The 21,695-nt window shown below is 44.8% G+C and overlaps 1 protein-coding gene across 4 annotated transcripts in view; it reads right to left on the bottom strand.

Moving 5' to 3' along the window:
- DEPDC1B (DEP domain containing 1B) overlaps nucleotides 1-21,695 on the bottom strand; it is a 189,516-nt gene that overhangs the window by 128,654 nt on the left and 39,167 nt on the right. For all 4 annotated transcript variants that reach the window (XM_068271829.1, XM_068271827.1, XM_068271828.1 and 1 more), the window contains exons 3-5: nucleotides 19,075-19,210; nucleotides 8,851-8,978; nucleotides 914-1,044 (exon numbers count right to left, since the gene is read on the bottom strand). In XM_068271829.1, coding sequence (XP_068127930.1) covers nucleotides 914-1,044; nucleotides 8,851-8,978; nucleotides 19,075-19,210 — 395 coding nt within the window. The remainder of the gene's footprint in view (nucleotides 1-913; nucleotides 1,045-8,850; nucleotides 8,979-19,074; nucleotides 19,211-21,695) is intronic.

Raw genomic sequence — 21,695 nt, 5'->3', positions numbered from 1 at the left:
TATGGTCAGAGAAAACAAAAATTGAATTATTTGGTCACAATGAGGTTTCCTTCATGTGGCGTAAAAAAGGAAAAGCCTTCAACCCAAAGAACACCATCCACACTGTCAAACAGTGGTGGGTCCTAATGCTTTGTGGGCGTTTTTCAGCCAATGGACCAGGGAACCTAATCACAGTAAACGGCACCATGAAAAAAAGAGCAAGACATGAGGATTCTCAATGATTCTCAGAATTACTGAATCTGAGAGGGCCTAAGCGCATCGAGTCCTATGGGAGAAAAGCGTAATAGAAATGTTATTGTTAGAATCTTCCTCAAAATTATAGCCTGTACCCTTTTATTAATAATTGCATTGTCCAAGTACCTCCTGCTTTGGGTACGAGCGCTTACCTTCAATGTTAAACAAGTAACGCAAGGGTTGCACCAGCTGGTCAAGGTCCCGCTACTCCCTAAATAAAACTGCATTAACTCAAGGTGCGCTGTACATGTTCCGTTCAGGCTGGGTTCACACATAAAAGGTGTCCTGTCCGTTTGCATCAGTTTTGTATATATTTCTGTGGCTGAGTTCACACATAAATCTGTACATTTCTGGTCCAGTTCTGTCCTGTCAGTTGTGTATGTGCTTCTATGTCTGTGTTCACACATAAAAGCTGTACATTTCCAGTCCAATCCAGTCCTGTCAGCTTTGTATCAGTTTTCTATGGGTTCACACATAAAAGGTGTACAGTTGCAATCCGGTCAGGGGAAACTGATGAAAAAACAAAAAAAAAAAAAAAACAGACAGGACTGGATTGGCCCAGGAATTTACAGATTCATGTGTGAACCCAGCCTTACGCCCTTCTGTGAATAAACCTCTTTGTTGGGTGATCACCATACGCTCTTCTAGTGGAAAAGGTGTAGAAAAGAATAACACTAACTTGATCTGTCGTCCATGATCACTATGCCATGCTTGCTGACGTTGTATACATTGTGCATTATGTGCTTCCCTTTCGCCTGCGTTGGATCCATAACGTCATTCAAAGAACTGAGCCCCATAATCTTCTGTAAACTGTACAGCAGGAAGAAGAAGAGAAAGAAGTTCATTAATAATGCAGCAGCACAGTGTGTTCCATCAGAATAGTTCTGGCCTCGCTCATTAAAAACAAACATGGCTAATATGACTGTAAAGGGTAAAAGGGACAAGTCACCAGTATAAAGTGCTGCGGGGCAAATCTTTTAACAAATTGGCTCAGCCTCCAGCAGTCTATGCGCAGCTGATCCCTCCTGGGACCTCATAAGAACAGACCCATCTCACACAGGATCCGCTAGGAATTAATAGGAGCTTTGCTTGCATTAGTCACATATCAGTGAAAGTGCATTTTACCTTATCAGTTATCAGGCAGTTCTTTTATGCTTTTCTGGTGAAACTTAAGTGAAAGTAACAGCTTTTAATATTTCTCACTTGTTTGTCGAGCAATTTTTTTTTATATTTAATTCAGATTTATAGGCAGCCCATCTGTTTAAAAAAACGAGTACCTGTCACAAACATGCCTTTGAACTATTCAGAATCTACCGCTCTAAAGTTGATCTAAAAGCAGTGCTGTCCAACTTCATGGACAGGGGGCGTGGCCAGCACTAGATTTTTTTTGTCTGCAGGGGGTAGAGCATCAATGTCCTGGCTTCAGGGGCGGAACCAAGCATGGACAAAAGGTGGGCCTGTGAGAGGAGGTGGGACAAAAAAATAGTCCGGGCAAGTGAATGCCGCCTGCCAGTTGGACAGTATCATAATATAGTAGCCATTTGTGATATTGCATATAATACAGAAGCCATATTTTTCATTTTTCTATCTGCTGTTTACTATTTCAGATGTGTATGTATGTTAAGCTGGCTTTGGGGTATAATTGGGCACCAGGCTGAAGGAAGCTGCTAATTTGATTGTCTGTATGGCAGTGTAAAGTACATTTGCATTCAGTTTCCTCTGGACACCGTGGCATCCAGCAACAAAACAGGTAATTAGACGACGACCCACTCTTTTATCCTGAATCTGCTGAAAAGGTGTTGCATTGCTTTGAACTTTGTATGCATGTAAACAGCTACCTGTCCTCAATATACAATTGGACTGACTAAGTCTGCAAAGTTCAAAAGTGGGACAGGAAACCCTTGAAATTTGCATGTCACAGCAAGCCCAGATGTGAAAGGGGGCTCTGCAGACGGTAATGTCACAATCTGGGGGAAATTGCACTAGTTTTGGGACTGAACATTAAGTTCCCCGGGCTACCAATCGGCCTATAAGAGCCAGTATAGAACACTCAAACCTCGTAGTTCCCAGGAGCTAGCAAAGACGCTAGGACCATCCTGGTTTCTGACCAGCGACTGCATGCTCCCGCAAACAACGTTCAGACCTTCATGCTGGTAACGATTTATTCCCGTTTTTATTTGGTTTATGAGCAAACTGTCTTGTTGTGTGTCTTTGTCATTTTTACTTTGTTTTTGTAAATCTTTTGCATATATTCCTGTCTGCACTGTTCCACTTTTTTTCTGGAATATTAAATATTTATTTAATAAGTTTGACTTCTGATGTACTAACAGCTTATAGTCTTGGAGAGACTGCAGTGTAATTTGCGTTACAAGTTCAGTGCCTGATTGTGCCTTTCTACTGTGTGATTGTATTGTGTGTGTGGCGTTCCCGAATTTTGGCCTAAGCGCACAGCTGACCCAAATACGAAAACGCTGGACTGAGTGCAGGCCCCTCAACAGCAGAGTGGGAATTGTTGAGGTGTCTAGCAGCAGCTAGTGGTGGCAGTGAGAAGTGTTTTGTGGGGTGACAGCCTTGTGTTAGCTTGAATAAGGCTGCTTCCCCTCTCAATCTGGTCCAACCCCCAGTCGGGAACCGTTTCTGCAGGCGTGCCGTGGGGCTGGTTCTTGACAGACAGCACTGATGTAACTAGTACATTTTACTAACCCCGATCTGCGTTTTGCTTCGTTATTGAGAAATATTTACAGAACTCTTGAAAAAGGTCAGTAGCGGAGAAGGTGACCTCAAGATTTGGCTGTGAATATCCTGGAGAACGGCATGATGTCCTGACACATGACCAAAGCAAGTGTGCTGGAGCTATTACAATTACTCAGAAGAAACTGGAACTTCTGCTATCATGTGGAGTAGATAATTCTAGTCTACCGACTCACCCTCCAATCAGAGCTCTGCATCAGGTCATGTGCTTTAACACATTTTGCATACGGCGACTCAGAGAAAGGTGTGCATGTGCTCTACTCACAGATAAGGTGACCTTCATTTTTAAATTCGAATTTTAAGCTTAAAAGGAACCTGAGGTGTGAGACTTTGGAACAGGGCTGTGGAGTTGGTACAAAAATCTTCCGACTCCAACTCCGACTCCTCAGTTTAGGAAACCACGACTCCGACTCCAACTCCGACTCCGGGTAACCAAAATGGCCCCGACTCCGACTCCTCGACTCCTTAGTCTAATATTTAACAGGGCTGTGGATTTTGTTGCAAAAATCACCCGACTCCGACTCCTCAGTTTATGAAACACGACTCCGACTCCAACTCCGGGAGCCCAAAATTGCCCCGACTCCGACTCAAACTCCGACTCCACAGCCCTGCTTTGGAAGCTGCCATATATATTATGTTTTAGCTGCCTGGCAGTCTTTCTTATCTTTCTGGTCAGTAGTGTCTAAATCACACACCTGAAACAAGCATGCAGCTAACCTTGTCAGATTTGCCTTAGACATCTGATCTGCATGCTTGTTCAGGGTCTATGGCTTACAGTATTAGAGGCAGAGGATCAGCAGGGCTGCCAGGCAACTGGTATGGTTTAAAAGGAAATAAATGTGTCGGCCTCCATATCCCTCTCACCTCAGGTTTTATTCAAAGTGTTTAGCTTATCTGTCAGTATATAGAGTAACTGGATAGTTTTACCAGTTTTCGGTTTGTGCCAGGATGGAAGGACTCTCAGCTACTGTAACTATATCTGAAGTCACTTCTTACTCATAATTAGAAATGACCAATGAGAAGCTACCAATTCCAGCTTGTATGCAAATTTCATGTAAATTCTTTGTAGCTCAAGACTGGGACAAGCCAAGTCAGCAAGATGTACATATCATGCAACAACCTAACAGTCTATGGTAGCCATAAGGCCAGATTTCTACTTTTTCCCGCCCAACCCCAACTGTCACCAGCCGCCCCCTGATCAACATCATCTCCACTAACACCCCCCTTCCCCATTCCTTCCTTTCAATACAGGTAGGCAGAGGGCTCCTTACTTCCGTATAGATAGCGACCCCTCGGAGTATAGTTAGCCAAGTGCTCCCCCCCTTTTCTTGCAGTATCCAGATGCTTCTCCCCCTGCTATAGGTAGACAGATGCCCCCCCCCCCCCCCCTTCCCTATAGGTAGCCAGGATTTCCAGTACAACGTTCTAACCTGTAAAGGCCCATTCTGTACATAAGCAGTATAATGTTTATAAAGTGGATACATGCCCCTTAACCTCCCTGCCGGTTATCCCGAGCTCAGCTCGGGGCAAACTGCGCAGGAGGATTTCTCAGGCCCCGCTGGGACGATTTGCATAATTTTTTTTTGTTACATGCAGCTAGCACTTTGCTAGCTGCTTGTAACATTCGATCGCCGCCGCTCGTCGCCGATCCGCCGCGCAGCCTGGCCAATCAGTGCCAGACAGCGCTGAGGGGTGGATCGGGATTCCCTCTGATGTCCCGACGTCCATGACGTCGGTGACGTCATCCCGCCCCGTCGCCCTGGCGACCGAGGAAGCCCAGCAGGAAATCCCGTTCTGAACGGGATTTCCTGCTTTCTCCGATCGCTGGAGGCGATCGGAGTGGCTGCAGAGCTGCCGCTGCTCAGCGGCTATCATGTAGCGAGCCCTGGGCTCGCTACATGATTTAATTTTTTTTTTAAAGTGCTGCGCTGCCCCGCCCCCTTGCCGGCGGGAATTGGACCGGCAAGGGGGTTAAAGCGGATCCAAGATGAAAAACTAACTAGAAGTAACTTGTCTATATATCTTATCTTAAGTTTAGATTTTTACACAGCAAATCTACTGCAAACAGCTTTAATAGAATATGATTATTTCTTCCTGTGATACAATAACAGCAGCCATGTTGTTTGTAAACATTACACAGAGGCAGGCTTATCTGTATCTTGAGCAAAAAAAACCTAATACCCCCTCCTCCGCCCTCTGCAATCTCTGGCTAGTAACACTTCCCCCTCCTCCTGCCCAGACTGAGCTCCCATGAGCCCTTGCTACTGTCTGAAAGTGCCTTGGCTCTCTGAAAACCTGTGGACGTGGCTTGTTTAGTTTATAGGGAATTAAGCCCAATCTACACGATACGATTCTTTGTACGATTCGATTAAATCCAACATGTCCGATCAGGATTCGATTCGATGCAATTCGATTTGCCTTTGTTTTGCAATTGCAAATCGAACTGAATAGAATCGAATCCCGATCGGATTGAATCGAATCGTAATCGAATCGTACAAAGTATTGTGTAGATTGGGCTTTAGAGTATTAAAACAAAAACAAAAAAGTATTTGGCTTGAGGAACACCCTATAAACAATAGGAAAGGAACACAATTATGCAATGAGTAAAAGTTCATCTCGGATCCACTTTAAAACCATTATTGGTTGGAAAAAATGGCTTTAAAACTTGTATAAGCAGGTACAGAGGGCAGAGGTGGCACAGAGGGGGACACTGGAGGCACAGAGGAGGTACAGGAGACAGAGATGGCACAGTGTTCCGACTTAAGAACAGGTTCAGGTTAAGAACGAACCCACCGTTCCTATCTCGTTCATTAACCGTGGATTACCTGTATATGTCCTGTTCATAATTTGTGTATCCTTTATAAACTTATTTTGGGGAAAAAACATTATGTAAACTATCAATGTCTTATTGGTGCCCACAAAACGTGATGTAGGAAATGATCTTCCATGTAGGAAATGATCTTCTTGTTCACGAGATTGGCGTAGGGAGACAAAAGGTGTCTTGCCTGGGGTGCGAAAATGGCCAGAAACAGCGTACGAGAGAGAACGGCGCCGGAGACTTGGGCGCAGGACACAGCCAGTATATGGCTAATCCTGCTGCCGCACAAGTCCGGGCCGTGTTAATTACTATTCCCCCTCCAGGCCGACATGGATAGTGGGGGAATGAAATAATTCGGCTTCCAGCAATAGCTGGAAGCCGAATTATTGTTTTAAAAGCAACTTCAGATCCGTCTTCTGACGGCGCTGAAGTTACTCCATGTGCCTGCGATAGCCGTAGTTCCTATTACGGCCTATGGTGGCGCCGGCTGCGCCCAAGTCTCCTGCGCTGCTGCGCCCAAGTCTCCAGCGCTGGATTTACCGTGTTCGCAGAAACAGCCCTGGCAGCAGCCATGCATACAGTCAGTACCTCTCTTTATAAGCTAGGTTGCCATAGAGAAGCTCATATTTGTAACTTATAAATCAAGGTTTGTTCTTATGGTATCATGCTGGGGGTTACGATGACCTGTTTGTAGTATTGTTGTGGATCTCATTACAAAAGGATTCTTTATACTTGGCATTTGTAAAGTGCACTTTTTGTAGCCCTGTTCTCTTTCTCATGTTGTTGCGACTATGATTTATTAATCAGCTATGCCCGTTGGATGGGCTTTATACCAGCTTTCCCTCTCGAATATTGAAGTCATTGTTGAACTACGCATTGTTGATACCAGCAGGCACAGATCTGTTTTCTATCATTTTCGATAAACTGATTTCACCCCTCATGGTAGCACATTCTTTAACTTCTTTCTAAAATCCATACAAGTTAAACGGGCCACACGCTTATCAATTTTCATATTCCATCCCTTGCAGATTTGATTCATTTTTTTGGGAATCAATACCCCAAAATGTCAGATCGATCGATTTTTGATCAATTGGTTGGAAATCGCCCATAGCTTTGCACTGCATGGAACAGTGGAGCTCTGCAGTTCGATCGATTTTCAACAGATTATCTGCTGGAATCTTATGGAAATTGATGTACAGTGTTTGGTGGGAATCGATTCCATTCAGAAAGGAATCGATTATTTTGTAACATTGGGTGGAAATCTATAAAGTTAGCCATACATCTAGCGATGTTGGGCTGAGTCGGCCAAGAGAAAAATCTCTGTCTGATCGAATCTGATTAGAGAGGTCTGTCGGCTGCCCATACACTGCAAGCCAATTCCTGATCAATTTCATGCTGAAATCGATCCGGAATCTGCCTTGTGATGTCGCATCCGGCACCTCGCTGGCCAGACGCTGTCCCCCCTAATGGTCAATGTGCCCCCCTGGTCCCAGGTGCACTATACCTGTCCGTGGCTGCTGCTCGTCCTCTGCTGGCTCTGGGCTCTGTCCTTTGTTCATACACGTGCCTCACGTAATTGCCTGAGTAACCCATGCGCGTGTTTCATCGCGTTTGTCGATCATCACGATATCGCTCGCCGTTACCGCCGCACATTCGATCGAGCAAATCGGCCCTACATCTTGCAGCATGTCCAATGTCATGTAACCAATTTCAGCCCCAAATCGGTTCCATCCTTGATCAGGCATACTCTTGGCGGCACACATTTTCATCTGATGGTCAATCAGCCGCCAAGTTGCCTGAAGTATGGCCAGCTTTATAGCTTTCCACCAGTCCAGTGTCATAGAATAGCACAGAGTCTGTAGCCGTTACTTCATCTGGTCGTTCCAGAAAAATTGTGCAGGACCCACACTAACGTTCCGTTCATCAGGATGGGTCAAACGGAGATGTTCTTAATGGACTGATGTGGACTTTTGCTTTGGGACAGTTTGCATCTGTTCTGTTCAGTTCTGATAATATTTTTATGCTCAGTGTGAAACGAGACAAAGTAATTCTGATGGGCAAAAGATTGCAATGCAGCCTCCCTGGCATCTGCTGCTCCTCTTCTGAGGCTGCTGTGTGCCATACAATGGCTGACTGCCAGCTACTATCTGGTTGGGGACAATTTTCCTAACAATTTCTCCTGTACTCATTCAGTACGAATCAAAATCTGAAATAAAAAGGGATCGAGCTAAGAAAACACACACGCACACACACACACACACACACACACGCTCAGACACACACACACACACGCGCTCAGACACACACACATATATACACACACACACACACGCGCGCGCGCTCAGAGACACACACACACACACACACACACACACACACACACACACAATACTGAAGAATGCTCAGTAAATGTGTTAGCTGTAGGGATGGTTCATGAGATTTAAATTTTACATAGCTTGTAAATGGACCAATCAAAAGCAGTTGCTGGATGTTTTACTAAGCAGCATCAATTTGCATAACATTTGCATATTCGCAGAATTTTTAGCATATCACTGATCTTCCACACTCTGAGGTATAAAAAGGAAGTGTTAAAAGTGAACCCCTGGCGGCATCTTTAAGTATTCGGGGGCACAATCCAGATCAGGTTGCATCCACCACTGCCGCTCCCTGACCCCCCCGAAGCCTGTAACAGCTCACTTTTGTTTTCAGGGGTCATGACGCTGCAGATAGAGCTCTGTGCGCTCATCTGAAAGCTTGGAGTTCAGAAAGGCGGGAAAAGGGAGGGGAGTAAGCGGCGAAGGGCCAATGAGAGGAGGGAAGGGAGTGCCTCTCCTGCAAGGGACGCCCCTTTCCCTAGAGGTTACAAACAAGCTGCATGGGGGGGTTGCAGCGCAGATTGGGGGGAGGGGGATGAGAGCGCAGTGTGGAAGGGGGGGGGGCAGAGAGGCATGGCATAGAGCAGGGAACATGCCTCTATTTCCAATATGGCCCCCTGAATTCACTTCAGGTACACTAATTTCTTAGTACAGAGGTTAGAACAGACTTACCGTGATAGGGTCTTAGATTTCCAGATCTCCTCAATGTTGGCTGCAGTCAGCTCTCTGCGATACACGAGGCGGCAGGTGGGGACCTCTCCGATAGCAATGCTGTGACGTTTATACCACAGCTCAGAGTTCTGGGAGAGTAGAAAAGCAAATCATAGAAAGGTTAAGATATTTCAAATACGGTAACTTTATATTCTATATTATACATGGACTTCATATCATAAGCCATGTCTGTGCATAACATGTTACCTGAAGTGTAGTTACCATTCTAAGGGAAGTATGCACTGCGCTGCGGTAAGCAGAATAACATGGGTAAAGTCTTACCGCACAATGAGTCAAGCTTTGCGTAATGAAATACATTACATACAATGCATTACTCTACTCATCGTGCATAAGACTTTACCCACGTTATTCTGCTTACCAAGGTTAAGCCGAGGTGAAAATAAACGGATGAGATTAACAATTGTATCTATCCTCTTCTATCCTCCTACTCTTAAAATGTGTTTTTGTTTTGTTTGTTTTTTTAGATATACCATAGTTTTATTTTATGTTTAAAGAGAATCTGTATTGTGAAAATCTTACATAAATAAACGTACCAGCCTGTTTGTTGTCTTCTCCTAGCCCCCTCTGTGACATTTTCGCCACTCCCCGCTGCTTTCTTGGTGATAAAACTGTTTTATTCATTATTTTTTGTAAACAATGAAGATGGCCGTCAAACAGGATAAACATCATCAGAGCAGGTGCCCGTTTGCAGTGGCTCCTCTCAAGCCTGACTTGACTGCTGCTTACACTTACTCCCAGTGTTGCTGCTTGTCTGGGCTTTGAACTGATCTTTCTGCACTCACAGTTGTTCACAAGGTCACAGCTCCCTAAGCCTCAGACAGGCTAGCTGTGAGCAGAGACCTTGCCTGTGACTCATACACACAGCACACACACAGAGCCTGAAGGGGGAGTGCATAACTTCTCCCTATCACAGCAGAGGCAGCACATTCCTTCTTGGGTCGACAAAGCTTGACAAAGAAAAGAAGATTAGATATATTACAGAGACAGTGCAACTAGAAAAGGCTGCAGTAATCCAGTCCACATTAGAACAGGTATAGGAACTTATAGGATAAAAGAAATAAGGCTGAAGATTTTGTTACAGAGTCTCTATAAATGTTTGCAAAGTAGATTTACCCCTTTGCAATAACTTTATCACTATCTATCATACCTAAATGATCTATATATTGTTTTTTTTTTCAGGACAAATTAGGCTTTTTGTGGGGTGATTCTTATTTTTTTTTTTTGAGTGATTACATTATTTTCCATGCATTTTAAAGGGAAAATAAGGAAAAAAGTTAAAAATAAATAAATAAATATACATTTTCACCTATTATATCTTTAACCCTTTGCCAGCCAATTTATTAAGAGGCTTGAAAGTGCTCCAAGCCAATTTATTTTAGCACTTTTTATTTCTTATTTGTTACATTTTGGGGGAGGAGGGGAGTTTGCGGTTATTCCTTTTCAACTCTGTAGCCTAATCTGTGAATCTAGCCCTATTTTTGTAAATAGCGTCGTATAAACTGTAGCCATCTTACATATTTAGAAAAACCAGCAGTTACATATACAGACAAGAGTCTGCCCCTTCACAGATAACTGGCAGCGGTAGCTGCATATAACATCTGAGGTTAACAAGACAGTATCAGATAAATCAATAAAACATAACTTTATTGCGCACCCATAAAAAAATCAGTCATTGTTCATATAAGATGAACAGACATCTTGATGTGTAGGGCTAACAGTTGTAAGAACAAATTCAGAGTTACGCATCAAGAGGGATGTCGATTTGTATATGAAGAATGTTTGATTGATGTGGGACTTTACAAATGCACAATAAAAGTTATGTTTTATTGATTTATTGATTTATTAGCTACTACCATTACTGCCAGAAACTGTAAATAGCAAGACACACAGATGACCTGAGACACATCTGGTTTCACGTGGGACATTTATCAAGAGTGTCAGACAAAATATTGGTAGGTTTTTAGAAATCCCTGCAGAACTGTCTCACACATCTTTAAGGACTTCCAAGGCCAAATAGGAAATCTTATATAAGAGAGAACAGAGGCGCCAAAAGGATAAAAGGGGTTTTAAAGGAGCTTAAAAGCCAAAACTTGGTAATTAGAGGAGGCAGTGGTGGACTTACCCCCTCCAAGCAGGCACAACACGACTGTACATTCAGTCTATTTATTAACGAACTCCAGATAAAACAAAGCAACGCGTTTCACAGGTCAGCGCCCGCTTCCTCAGACAATAGAAAAAGGAGTTACAGCATTTAGCAAAACAAACGACACTCAGCGCCTTTTGGCGCCTCTGTTCTCTCTTATATAATATTGTATGCACCCTTGGTGGAGGGTTGCGACCCTTTCTACTATCTACAGAGAGCGACTTCTTATTCCTGAGTGGGGTCAGGATAATCTCCCCACCTGCCTTTACAGTGGTTGCCTATTGGTGACCCATGTTTGTGAGTATAACAACTATTACTCTTTGTCATTACCCCCTTTGTCAATACATACTACACTATTGGGGCTCTTGGTGTTCCTCTGTTTAAATAGGAAATCATATTTTTTACTCACCTGGGGCTTCTTCCAGCCCTCTGGCCGCCTCAGTGCCTCGCCGCAGCCCCAGTCCTCCTTGTTGTCCCCTCTGGCCGCCCGCAATGATGGTGACCTGTCGGCGGGGGCAGCTCTTCAGCACCTGCACTGGTGCCCACACGTCCACATCATCTGGCATGTACTACACCTGCACACACACCTACTGTGCAGGCGCAGTACCCGCCAGATGAAGTGGACACGCAGGCACAGAAGGGCCAACCCCGCCGGCGAGTCGCCATCATTGCGAGTGGCCAGTAGGGACATGGAGGAGGACTGGGGCTGCAGCGTGGGACTGAGATGGCAGAGAGGGGCTGGTAGAAGCCCCAGGTGAGTAAAAGAAAAAAAGAATGAGGTCTCCTATTAGGACTCGGAAGTCCTTTAAAGGGAACCAGAGACGAGGCAAATTACAAAATAGGACAAGCTTTTATACATACCTGAGGCTTCCTCCAGCCCCATAAGCCTGGATCGCTCCCACGCCGCTGTCCTCCGCTGCCTCTATCGCCGGTACTGGGTCCCGTCACTTCTGGCCGACGCGACCAATTTTCTGCATGCACAGGGGCTCCCTCCATATCCTTAATCATGCGCCTGCGTAGTATGGAGGGAGCCCCTGTGCATGCGGAAAATTGGTCGTGTCCGCCGGCAGTGACGCACTACGCGTGCGTCGACTGGCCGAACTGAACCCGGTACCGACGGATAGAGGCAGCGGAGGACGGCGGCGTGGGAGCGATCCAGGCTTATGGGGCTGGAGGAAGCCCCAGGTATGTATAAAAAATTTTTACCAACGTCTCTGGTTCTCTTTAAGAAACCAGTAGACAGTGCAGTTTCCTTCTTAAATTGTTCTAAAATAGGAGGAGTTAAAGTGGACTATAACCCTGCATTTAATCTTTGCTCTAAAATATTATTTACAGCATATTATATGCAACCAGCATTTTTTTTTTTTTTACTAGACCATCATTCGAAGGGTTACACACAGAGCTTAAAAGTTGAGTGCAGTGAATTGCAGACGAATCCGAACTTTAGATAATGTTATCTCGTGTTTACTTAAATGTATCAAGTGAGGAATGTGACACATTCTCTGACTGTGCAGGAGCTGCTGGAGACAGAGAGACACTGAAAGCATGTCTGCCTGCAAAACAGCAACGGATAAAACCAGTTATTACTAAAATGCAAAGTCAGCTCACAAAGCAAAATAACTGTACTTTTGGAAACCTATAACTTCTAAATGAATAATAATACTTCTGCACAAATGCAAATATGATAACCGTATGGCATATAAAAAGTAGGTAAACGTGCTTTTATTGAATATTATGTCAGGGTTTTAAACCACTTTAATGTACACAAAAGAAACTGATTTGCCTGGCACTCAGCAAAAGGGGGAGTTCAGCATAGGTCATCTGCACCTCAATGTAGGACCTCCGTCCTGATCCACTTCACTGCTACTATGGCACAAGCAGGGAGGCGTGCATCCAGACTATGGCATAGACAAACAGGTTCCACAGTACATGAAAGACAGTCTGCGCACAGCTTCCTAAGAACGCTTTTATTTCCCATAGATTTTCACCATTACGGCAAGAAAACATACGTCACATATCTTGATACATACATGCAGTAGATCTTTCTGACCTGTGTGGAGGGCGGATGCGGGAGTGTGACCAGGGGGTGAGAGGACGGCACGTGCAAATATTGAATATTATGTCAGGGTTTTAAACCACTTTAAGAAGGTTTCTCAGACAGTGCAGTGTGTGAGGGAAATTGCTGTTGCTGAGGTAACCAACACATCGGCTGTATTGATACTAGCAGGCTCTGAGTGAGGAATTCAGCAGGGGGGGCACTTCACAAATAATTTCCTAGCCTGCACTGCTGCAAAAATCTGCAGCAGTTTAGGAATGGATTTGCACTTTTCTTAACTGTAGTGCAGTTCTAGAAATTCACACTAAACTGCCACTATTAACCCTCCTGGCGGTATAAAAAAATCCGCCAGGAGGGAGCGCAGCAGTTTTTTTTTAAAAAAATTTTTCTATATCATGTAGCGAGCCCAGGGCTCGCTACATGATAGCCGCTGCTCAGCGGCATCCCCCCGCCCTCTTCGATTGCCTTCGGCGATCTCCGATCAGGAAATCCCGTTCAAAGAACGGGATTTCCTGGAGGGCTTCCCCCGTCGCCATGGCGACGGGCGGGATGACGTCACTGACGTCGGGACGTCATTGGGAGTCCTGGGCCACCCCTCGGCGCTGCCTGGCACTGATTGGCCAAGCAGCGCACGGGGTCTGGGGGTGGGGGCCACGCGCCGCACCGGATAGCGGCGATCGGGCGCGCGGCGGCGATCGGGGTGCTGGCGCAGCTAGCAAAGTGCTAGCTGCGTCCAGCAAAAAAAAAAATTAAACAAATCGGCCCAGCAGGGCCTGAGCGGCACCCTCCGGCGGCTTACCCCGAACTACGTTCGGGGTTACCGCCAAGGAGGTTAAGGCGGATTTTAAAAGTTTCTTATTATCATGCAGAACAGTTCACCCTGTCGGTTAGAACTGTTTAAGAAGAAAAAAAGGTCAGTAATGCTTTGATAAATCTGGCCCAGTGAGACATATGGCCTGGATTAATACAGGTTGGAGATCAGCAGAAAGCATGCATAATCCATGAAGCCTGGGCCTACCACTGTAAAATGTTAAAGAGGAACTCCAGTGAAAATAATGTAGTAAAAAAAGTGCTTCATTTTTACCATAATTATGTATAAATGATTTAGTCAGTGTTTGCTCATTGTAAAATCTTTAAAATCCCTGATTTACATTTTGACATTTATTACATGGTGACATTTTTACTGTGGGCAGGTTATGTAGCTGCTCCTAGCTGTTCTGGCTGTTACAGACAGCTGTAAACAGCCATTTCCTGTCTGTGAACATTGTTACATTGTGGCAGTTTGCCCAGAGTACCGCGGTACTCAGAGCTTCTTGTGGGAGGGGTTTCAGCACAAAAGCAATCATACAGCGCCCCCTGATGGTCTGTTTGTGAAATGCATTCTATTTCTCATGTAAAAGGGGGTATCAGCTACTGATTGGGATAAAGTTCAATTCTAGGTTGGAGTTTCTCTTTAAGCTGTGTACAGACACAGAATAAGTGCCCACAGTTAGGATAATATGCAGACTTTATAGGGCCGTTGAGAGCCTGTTTCCACCACTGCTGAATCTGCAGCATTTCCCCGCATGCGATTCTAGCGGGGAAATGCTGCCTATTCCGTCAATAGCCTTGCCATCTGAATCACATGCCGGTGAAATTCGGACAGTATTACTGTTGGTGTTCGAATTCCAGTTATGGAAATTTGGAAGCTCGAATTCGCCCGTCACCACACTTCAGCACCCAGATATGTGGGCAGGGTCAGGCAGGATGCAGTGGGCCAGGCGCTCCCACCAGGGTGCAGTAGCTGCTAACTGGTGGTGACCAGCAAGCTTTGGAGGGGTGGCCACTGCTGGCCCAAGGTCTCGGAAGGATGGCGAGGGCACAGGATGACTCCAGGGGGCTGCATGAAGCCCAAGATTAGTTACCTTATACACTCGTATATAAGCCTAATTTTTCAGAACAAAAAAATGCCTCGGCTTATATGCGGGTCAGTAGAGCAGAACAGGTGGTGGAATAGGTTTTGTTACTGGCAGAGGAGCGAAATGATTGTGCACTAGTGATCCTGCTCTTGGCAGCTGGCTCCCTGCTGTGTCCGTACCCCGCATCCCCTGCAACACGGTGTGCAGAGTGCTCTGCTCAAGACTACCTGTGTCCCCTGGCTTGTGGAGCGTGCAAGCAACCTGATTCTTCCTGTGTGGCAATTGCTGTGCCTCATATCTATGATGCCATCTAGCGGCATCTTGAGACACAGCTAATCATTCTTGGGGCACATCTGGCTATGGAGAGGGGGCTGACTTGTACCGGGGGCACATCTGACTACTGTGGAGGGGGCTATACTGGGAAGAAGCTTATATATGAGTCAATTACTTTTTCTTGGTTTGAGGAAAAAGTGGGTACCTCTTTAGGACCCCATTAAAGAGACTCCGTAACAAAAATTGCATCCTGTTTTTTATCATCCTGCAAGTTCCAAAAGCTATTCTAATGTGTTCTGGCTTACTGCAGCACTTTGTACTATCACAGTCTCTGTAATAAATCAATGTATCTTTCCCTTGTCAGACTTGTCAGCCTGTGTCTGGAAGGCTGCCAAGTTCTTCAGTGTTGTGGTTCTGCTTTGCACTCCCCCCTCAGGGGGAAAGAAACACACAAATGATCTCTTGAGATTCAAAAGGAATGCTGTATACAGCCTGCTTGTGTATGGATGTATTTTCTATGTGTGGACATACTGTACATCAACCTACTTCCTGTTTTGGTGGCCATTTTGTTTGTTTATAAACAAACTTTTTAAAACTGTTTTTAACCACTTTTAATGCGGCGGGGAGCGGCGAAATTGTGACAGAGGGGAATAGGAGATGTCCCCTAACGCACTGGTATGTTTACTTTTGTGCGATTTTTAACAATACAGATTCTCTTTAAGTCAAACACCTGATCTGCATGCTTGCTCAGAGTATATGGCTAAAAGTACTAAAGGCAGAGGATCAGCAGGACAGCCAGACAATCTGCATTGCTTAAAGAGAACCAGAGATGAAGCACCCTCTTGTATTTTACCTTATAAATCAGTGGGAACATGACAGTAAACACCTAATCTGCTCTTAGTTTCATTGTTCTCTGTTTAATCTGACTGTTATCACCTCTGATAAGAATCCCAGACTGAGCACTCAGTCTAGCTTTGCTATGGAAAGATTATAGCTGAGTCTGTCTTCTCTGGTGTCTTTTCAAGCCCAAGCCTGCCCCCTTGTGGCTCCGCTATAATGACTCAGCTATAATTATTTCCTGCAAAGCCAGACTGAATGCTCTGTCCGGGATTCTTATCACAGCTGATAACGGACACTTTTAGCAGGGAGGATGACACAGAGAGCAGGGCAAGTGTTTTCTCTAATGTTCTTACTGATATATATGGTAAAATACACAAGGGTGCTTCGTCTCTGGTTCCCTTTTCATTTCATTTAATGAGCCAGCATCTCCAGCAATCACTGAGGAGCAGCCTTCACATACCGCCTGACAAACACTCGAGCCAAAAATTCGACTCTCGGCTGCAGAAATTCTTACAGTGCTTGAGAACTGAAGAGCTGGCGATACAGGATAAGAGGAAGCAAGCTTAATTAACATTTCTCCATTATGCAACCTGGGAATAAATTAGCATAAAAGCACATCAGCCATGGAGACTGAAGTGCAGCAGGTGGCCTATTAGAATACATTTGGAAAATTATACAAACACAAAAAAGTATAACATTTGCATGAATAAGTGGAAAGAGGAAGACTGTAAATATTTATCACCATCACAGACTAATAATAAAAATGACAGGAGGTGAGGCATATTAAAAAGGCCTAGGATATCACTAATGGTAATCATAAGGCAAGAGACAGAAGATGTAGGTTACGTTCACAGTGGTGCGACGTAATGGCCGCATTATAGCCCGGAAAGTCGCACTGCAATGCAAAACCTACATGATGTTCACAGTGCGGCCTAATGGTGTGCGGCATCCCAATGCACTGCATTACTGCAAAATGCACGCATACTTTTCATTAACTGCATGCTTCACAATAGTCGTGCAAAGGACTGCGCCATTCTTCTTTCCATTCTGTTCCTGTTTTTAACACAACACAGTGGCTTCGGTGACTCAAAGTGCCAGAGCTGCAGCCACCAGGGTGCGCTCTAGTGCCAGTAGCAGGGAGTCTTGTTCTCACTGAATACCGTGTTTCCCCGAAAAAATACAGTGTCTTATATTAATTTTTCATTAAAAATATGTGCTAGGGCTTATTTTTGAGAGGTCTTACATATGTGGGGGTAGCCAGATCCCACTTTAGTCAGATCCCCCCAGTATATAGCCAGATCCCCCAGTACATAGCCAGATCCCCTTCACCCCACGTATATAGCCAGATCCCCCAGTACATAGCCAGATCCCCCTCACCCTACGTATATAGCCAGATCCCCCAGTACATAGCCAGATCCCCCTCACCCTACGTATATAGCCAGATCCCCCAGTACATAGACCGGATCCCCCTCACCCCACGTATATAGCCAGATCCCCCAGTACATAGCCAGATCCCCCTCACCCCACGTATATAGCCAGATCCCCCTCACCCCACGTATATAGCCAGATCCCCTAGTTAGTAGTAGCAGATAACCATCCCCGCCACCACACAGCCGCTGCTGTGGCCAATTTACTGCCCCTGCTTTTGCCCCTCTCCTCCAGAAACTCTGCTCCCCCTGCGGGCTGCGGCTAGCGCTGTGCATAATTCAGCCCGGGCTCCGATCAGCGGTGAAGGCTGCTAAAGTTATACAGTAACAGCTCTGCCTTCTACAGGAAGTAAACAGAGATCACTTCCTGTACACGGACTCCGTTATTGTCCAAGTTTAGCTGCCTTAACTGCTGATCCATCTGAATTATGCACAGCGTAAGCCGCGGCCCGTAGGGGGATCCAACTTTCTGGAGAATAGGGGCAGAAGCAGGAGGGGTAAATCGGCTGCAGCAGCAGCGGGCGGGGGAGAATGGGGGAGCGCAGCTAGGTCTTATGTTAGGGGAAAGGCAGTAGGTGCTGGCTTACAGGAAAAGCCGAGATTCGAACCCTGGTCTCCTGTGTCAGAGGCAGAACGCTTAACCATTACACTATCCAGCCATATCATAGCCATAGCTATGAGTTATCACGGTTTAGTGAATCAAGCCCTATATGTGAAAAAAGCCTAAAGCTTACCCAAACTAGATTTTCCCCACCTCGGAATATTATTTGTGACGGGCTCAGGTGAAAACCTTGCACTGGTACCTGTGTTTGATATCGTCAACAGTATCATTAATGACCTACATATGGAAATTGCCATGGCAGTTTTGGAAGTTATACTGAAGACCCTGCAGGGCGGAGCCTTCCACTCATCGCCTCCTCCACAGAACAGAATGGATTGTTCAGCAAAGAACCAAGCAGCATCTACAGTGAGCTCCCTACTAAACTGCCATCTGACAACTACAAAGGAATGCAAATGGCAACTGTATGAGATGGGGAGGAAATCTAGCAACTTATTTGATTGTGTTAGAAGACATTAAAGTGTATCCGAGGTGACACGATGAGATAAACATGTGTATATACAGTACAAAACATTAATAGCCAGGCTGATTTACTTGTTGTATTTTGCTGCCTGAAAGTTAATTTGTAGGCATGCAATGTGACAGCTTCTGTCTTCTGGGTACCGTGTAGGGAAATAGTAAATCTTACTAATAAGCAGATTACAGCCATAAAAGTTTTCCTGGCAGAATACAACTTCTGAGAGCAGGAGATAAAGGTCAATAGTTCATGTATTTTAACCATGGGACACTTAATAGGCTGCCAGTGAGCAGAGACAACAAAATCTACTTTGTAAATGTTTACATATAAAATAAAACCGTGGGATATCTAAAACAAGTCATTTTTTAGGAGTAGGAGGATAAATAAAATCTTTTATAATCAGTTTATTATCACCTTGGGTTCACTTTAAATAGAAAAAAGCAACACATACCATGACGAGGGGTTTCACTGGAATATGACCATGGGAAGGTAGCGAATCCAAATCACTCCACCCTGGAAATGGAAGCGGCTCCAGCTTCTGTGGGGGTCTTTTGGGGTATGGTTTAAGTGGAGAAGTTGGTGGAAACCTGCAAAGAAAGTCAGAGAGTTATACTTGTCTTATAGGGAACCTAAATTGAGAAGGATATGGATTTTTCCTTTTAAAATAATACTAATTGCCTGACTCTCCTGCTGATCCTGTGTCTTTCAGCCTAATACTTTTAGCCACTGACCATGAACAAGCATGCAGATCAGGTGCTCTGACTGAAGTCAGACTGGATTAGCTGCATGCTTGTTTTAGGTGTGTGATTCAGCCACCACTTCAGCCAAAGAGATCAGCAGGACTGACAGGCAACTGGTATTGTTTAAAGCCCCATCTACACGATACGATTCTATTTACGATTCGTCTACGATTCTATTTACGATCCGATTAAATCCGACATGTCCGATCGGGATTCGATTCGATTCAATTCGATTTGCCATTGCCATCAAGTGACAGGCAGCCTATTGAGCCAATCAAAGTGTGGGGATCTCGTCCTACAAAGTCACTGGACTTGACAGGTCCAGAGTGGGTCAATTGGAGCGGCTGTTCTTTTTGGGGTGGCGCAAGTAAGTTAGTAGGGCATGCTACAGCAGTAGCGTGCCTACATTGAAAATTTCACTTGCACTGCCACACCAAGCTGTGCTGCTTGAGCAGTGTAGTTTAGTGACTAGTGACTGAATCAACCCCTACTGATTTGTCTGTGAGCCAGATGTAGCCATCAAAAGAGCCACATCTGGCTCCTGAGCCATAGGTTCCCTACTCCTGCCCTAGAGCTTTGGCAATCCTCAGAAACATGCACTGCAAAGGAGGGGGTGGAGTCACCTGTGGCCCAAAGAAGTCAAGACAGGCGTGTATTTTAACCTGCAACTCCCCCCATCATTAAGACAGAGCCTTCTGCTGTGATTTGGGGGAGGGACAATGGTGCAGTGCATGATGAATTAGGAGGGGTAAGGAAGAGAATAATAGCCTTGACATGCGCTCACATGGCAATAACATAACGGAGTAGACGGGAGCACAAACCCAGCAATCAATAGGTGAGTTTACAGGTGTGCATGACAAAGGAATCTATACATGCAGACAGCCTGAGCCTAACACGTATTGCGGTCAGTTCACATCAGTGCGCTGTAACTGAGCTGCCATACATAGTAAAAGCAGAAAATAGCTGAGAAATGATCACTAGATAGATTTGAATGTATGAATACAGCAGCTATGCAATAAAATGGAGTGGCAGATTGCAGAGCAGATAAACGGTACTTTGGGAACTTATAATTTGTAAACAGACAATATTTCTTGTGCACAAAACCAAATATGGTAACTTTAAAGAGACTCTGAAGCCACCTTAAAAAGCAGTTTTTAATCTTTTATTTAGTTTAAGGATCATTGCCAGAACTAAAACGCCACTATCCCGCGGCAGAACAAGGGTTTTGTAACCCTCAAATCCTATAGCAAAAATCCACGACTTTCAAAATCATGGATCTTGCTGCCCGGGGAGGCAGAGCTTACCGCTGTAGCTCTGCCTCCATTCGCATCAATCCACCGCAGATCTCTGCCTCTCCCCTGCCCCTCTCAGTGAAAGAAGAGGGCGGGGAGAGGCAGCGATTGATGCGAGGAGAAGCAGAGCTACTGCAGAAAGCGCTGCCTCTACCAGGAAGCGCAAGCTGGTTTTTACCCCGAGGAATTTGGGGGTTATAAAAGCCTCGTTCGGGTGAGGTAATGCAGCGTTTTAGGCCTGGCAATGATCCTTAAAGTAAATAAGAGGTAAAAACTGCTATTTAAATTGGCTTCAGTCTCTCTTTAAGGTTAATAAAAAGTAGGAAACACATTTTTATTGAATGTTATGACAGAGTTTTATCCCACATTAAAGTGGTATGAAACACAGCAATTCTTCTTTGCTCTAAAAGATTATTTACAGCATATTATATACTACCACCATTTTTTTTTACTACAGCATTCAACTAGTTAAACACAAGATTTGGAAGCTCCCTGCAGGACTTACAAGCTCCCTGCAGGGAAAGCTGAACACATCCTAACTGGAGATAACATTATCTTGCGTTTACTTAATTGTATCAGGTGAGGAATGTAAACATTCTCTGGCAATTCAGACACTCCAGAACACAGACAGCTACTCAGAAAACATTGCTCGGTAAATTACAATATGAATACACCAGTTATGAATAAAATGCAATGTCAGCTTTTAGAGCAAAAAAATTGTACTTTGGGAACTTGTAATTTCTAAATGAATAATCATATTTGCATTTGTGCCTAAGTATTAAAACTCTATGGTATATAAAAAGTAAGAAAACCTGTTTTTTATTTAATATTATGTCAGCGTTTTAGACCACTTTAGCCACTTCAGTACCAGCAGTCTCTGGCCTTTCAAGTACCAGAGACCGCTGGTACCAAAACCGGGCTTACTGACGTCACCAATCACTAAAGCTCACTCACTCTACCATCGCTATGACAGCAGAGTTTTGTTAGCCGGTCAGGAGCCGATTTCATTGGCTCCTGACCCTGTGATCACTATGAGCCAA

The sequence above is a fragment of the Hyperolius riggenbachi genome, chromosome 1, assembly GCF_040937935.1.
Source record: "Hyperolius riggenbachi isolate aHypRig1 chromosome 1, aHypRig1.pri, whole genome shotgun sequence".
NCBI classification, from domain to species: domain Eukaryota; kingdom Metazoa; phylum Chordata; class Amphibia; order Anura; family Hyperoliidae; genus Hyperolius; species Hyperolius riggenbachi.
The sequence above is the reverse complement of the archived record's forward strand: the minus strand, read 5'-3'. Positions and strand labels throughout refer to the sequence as shown.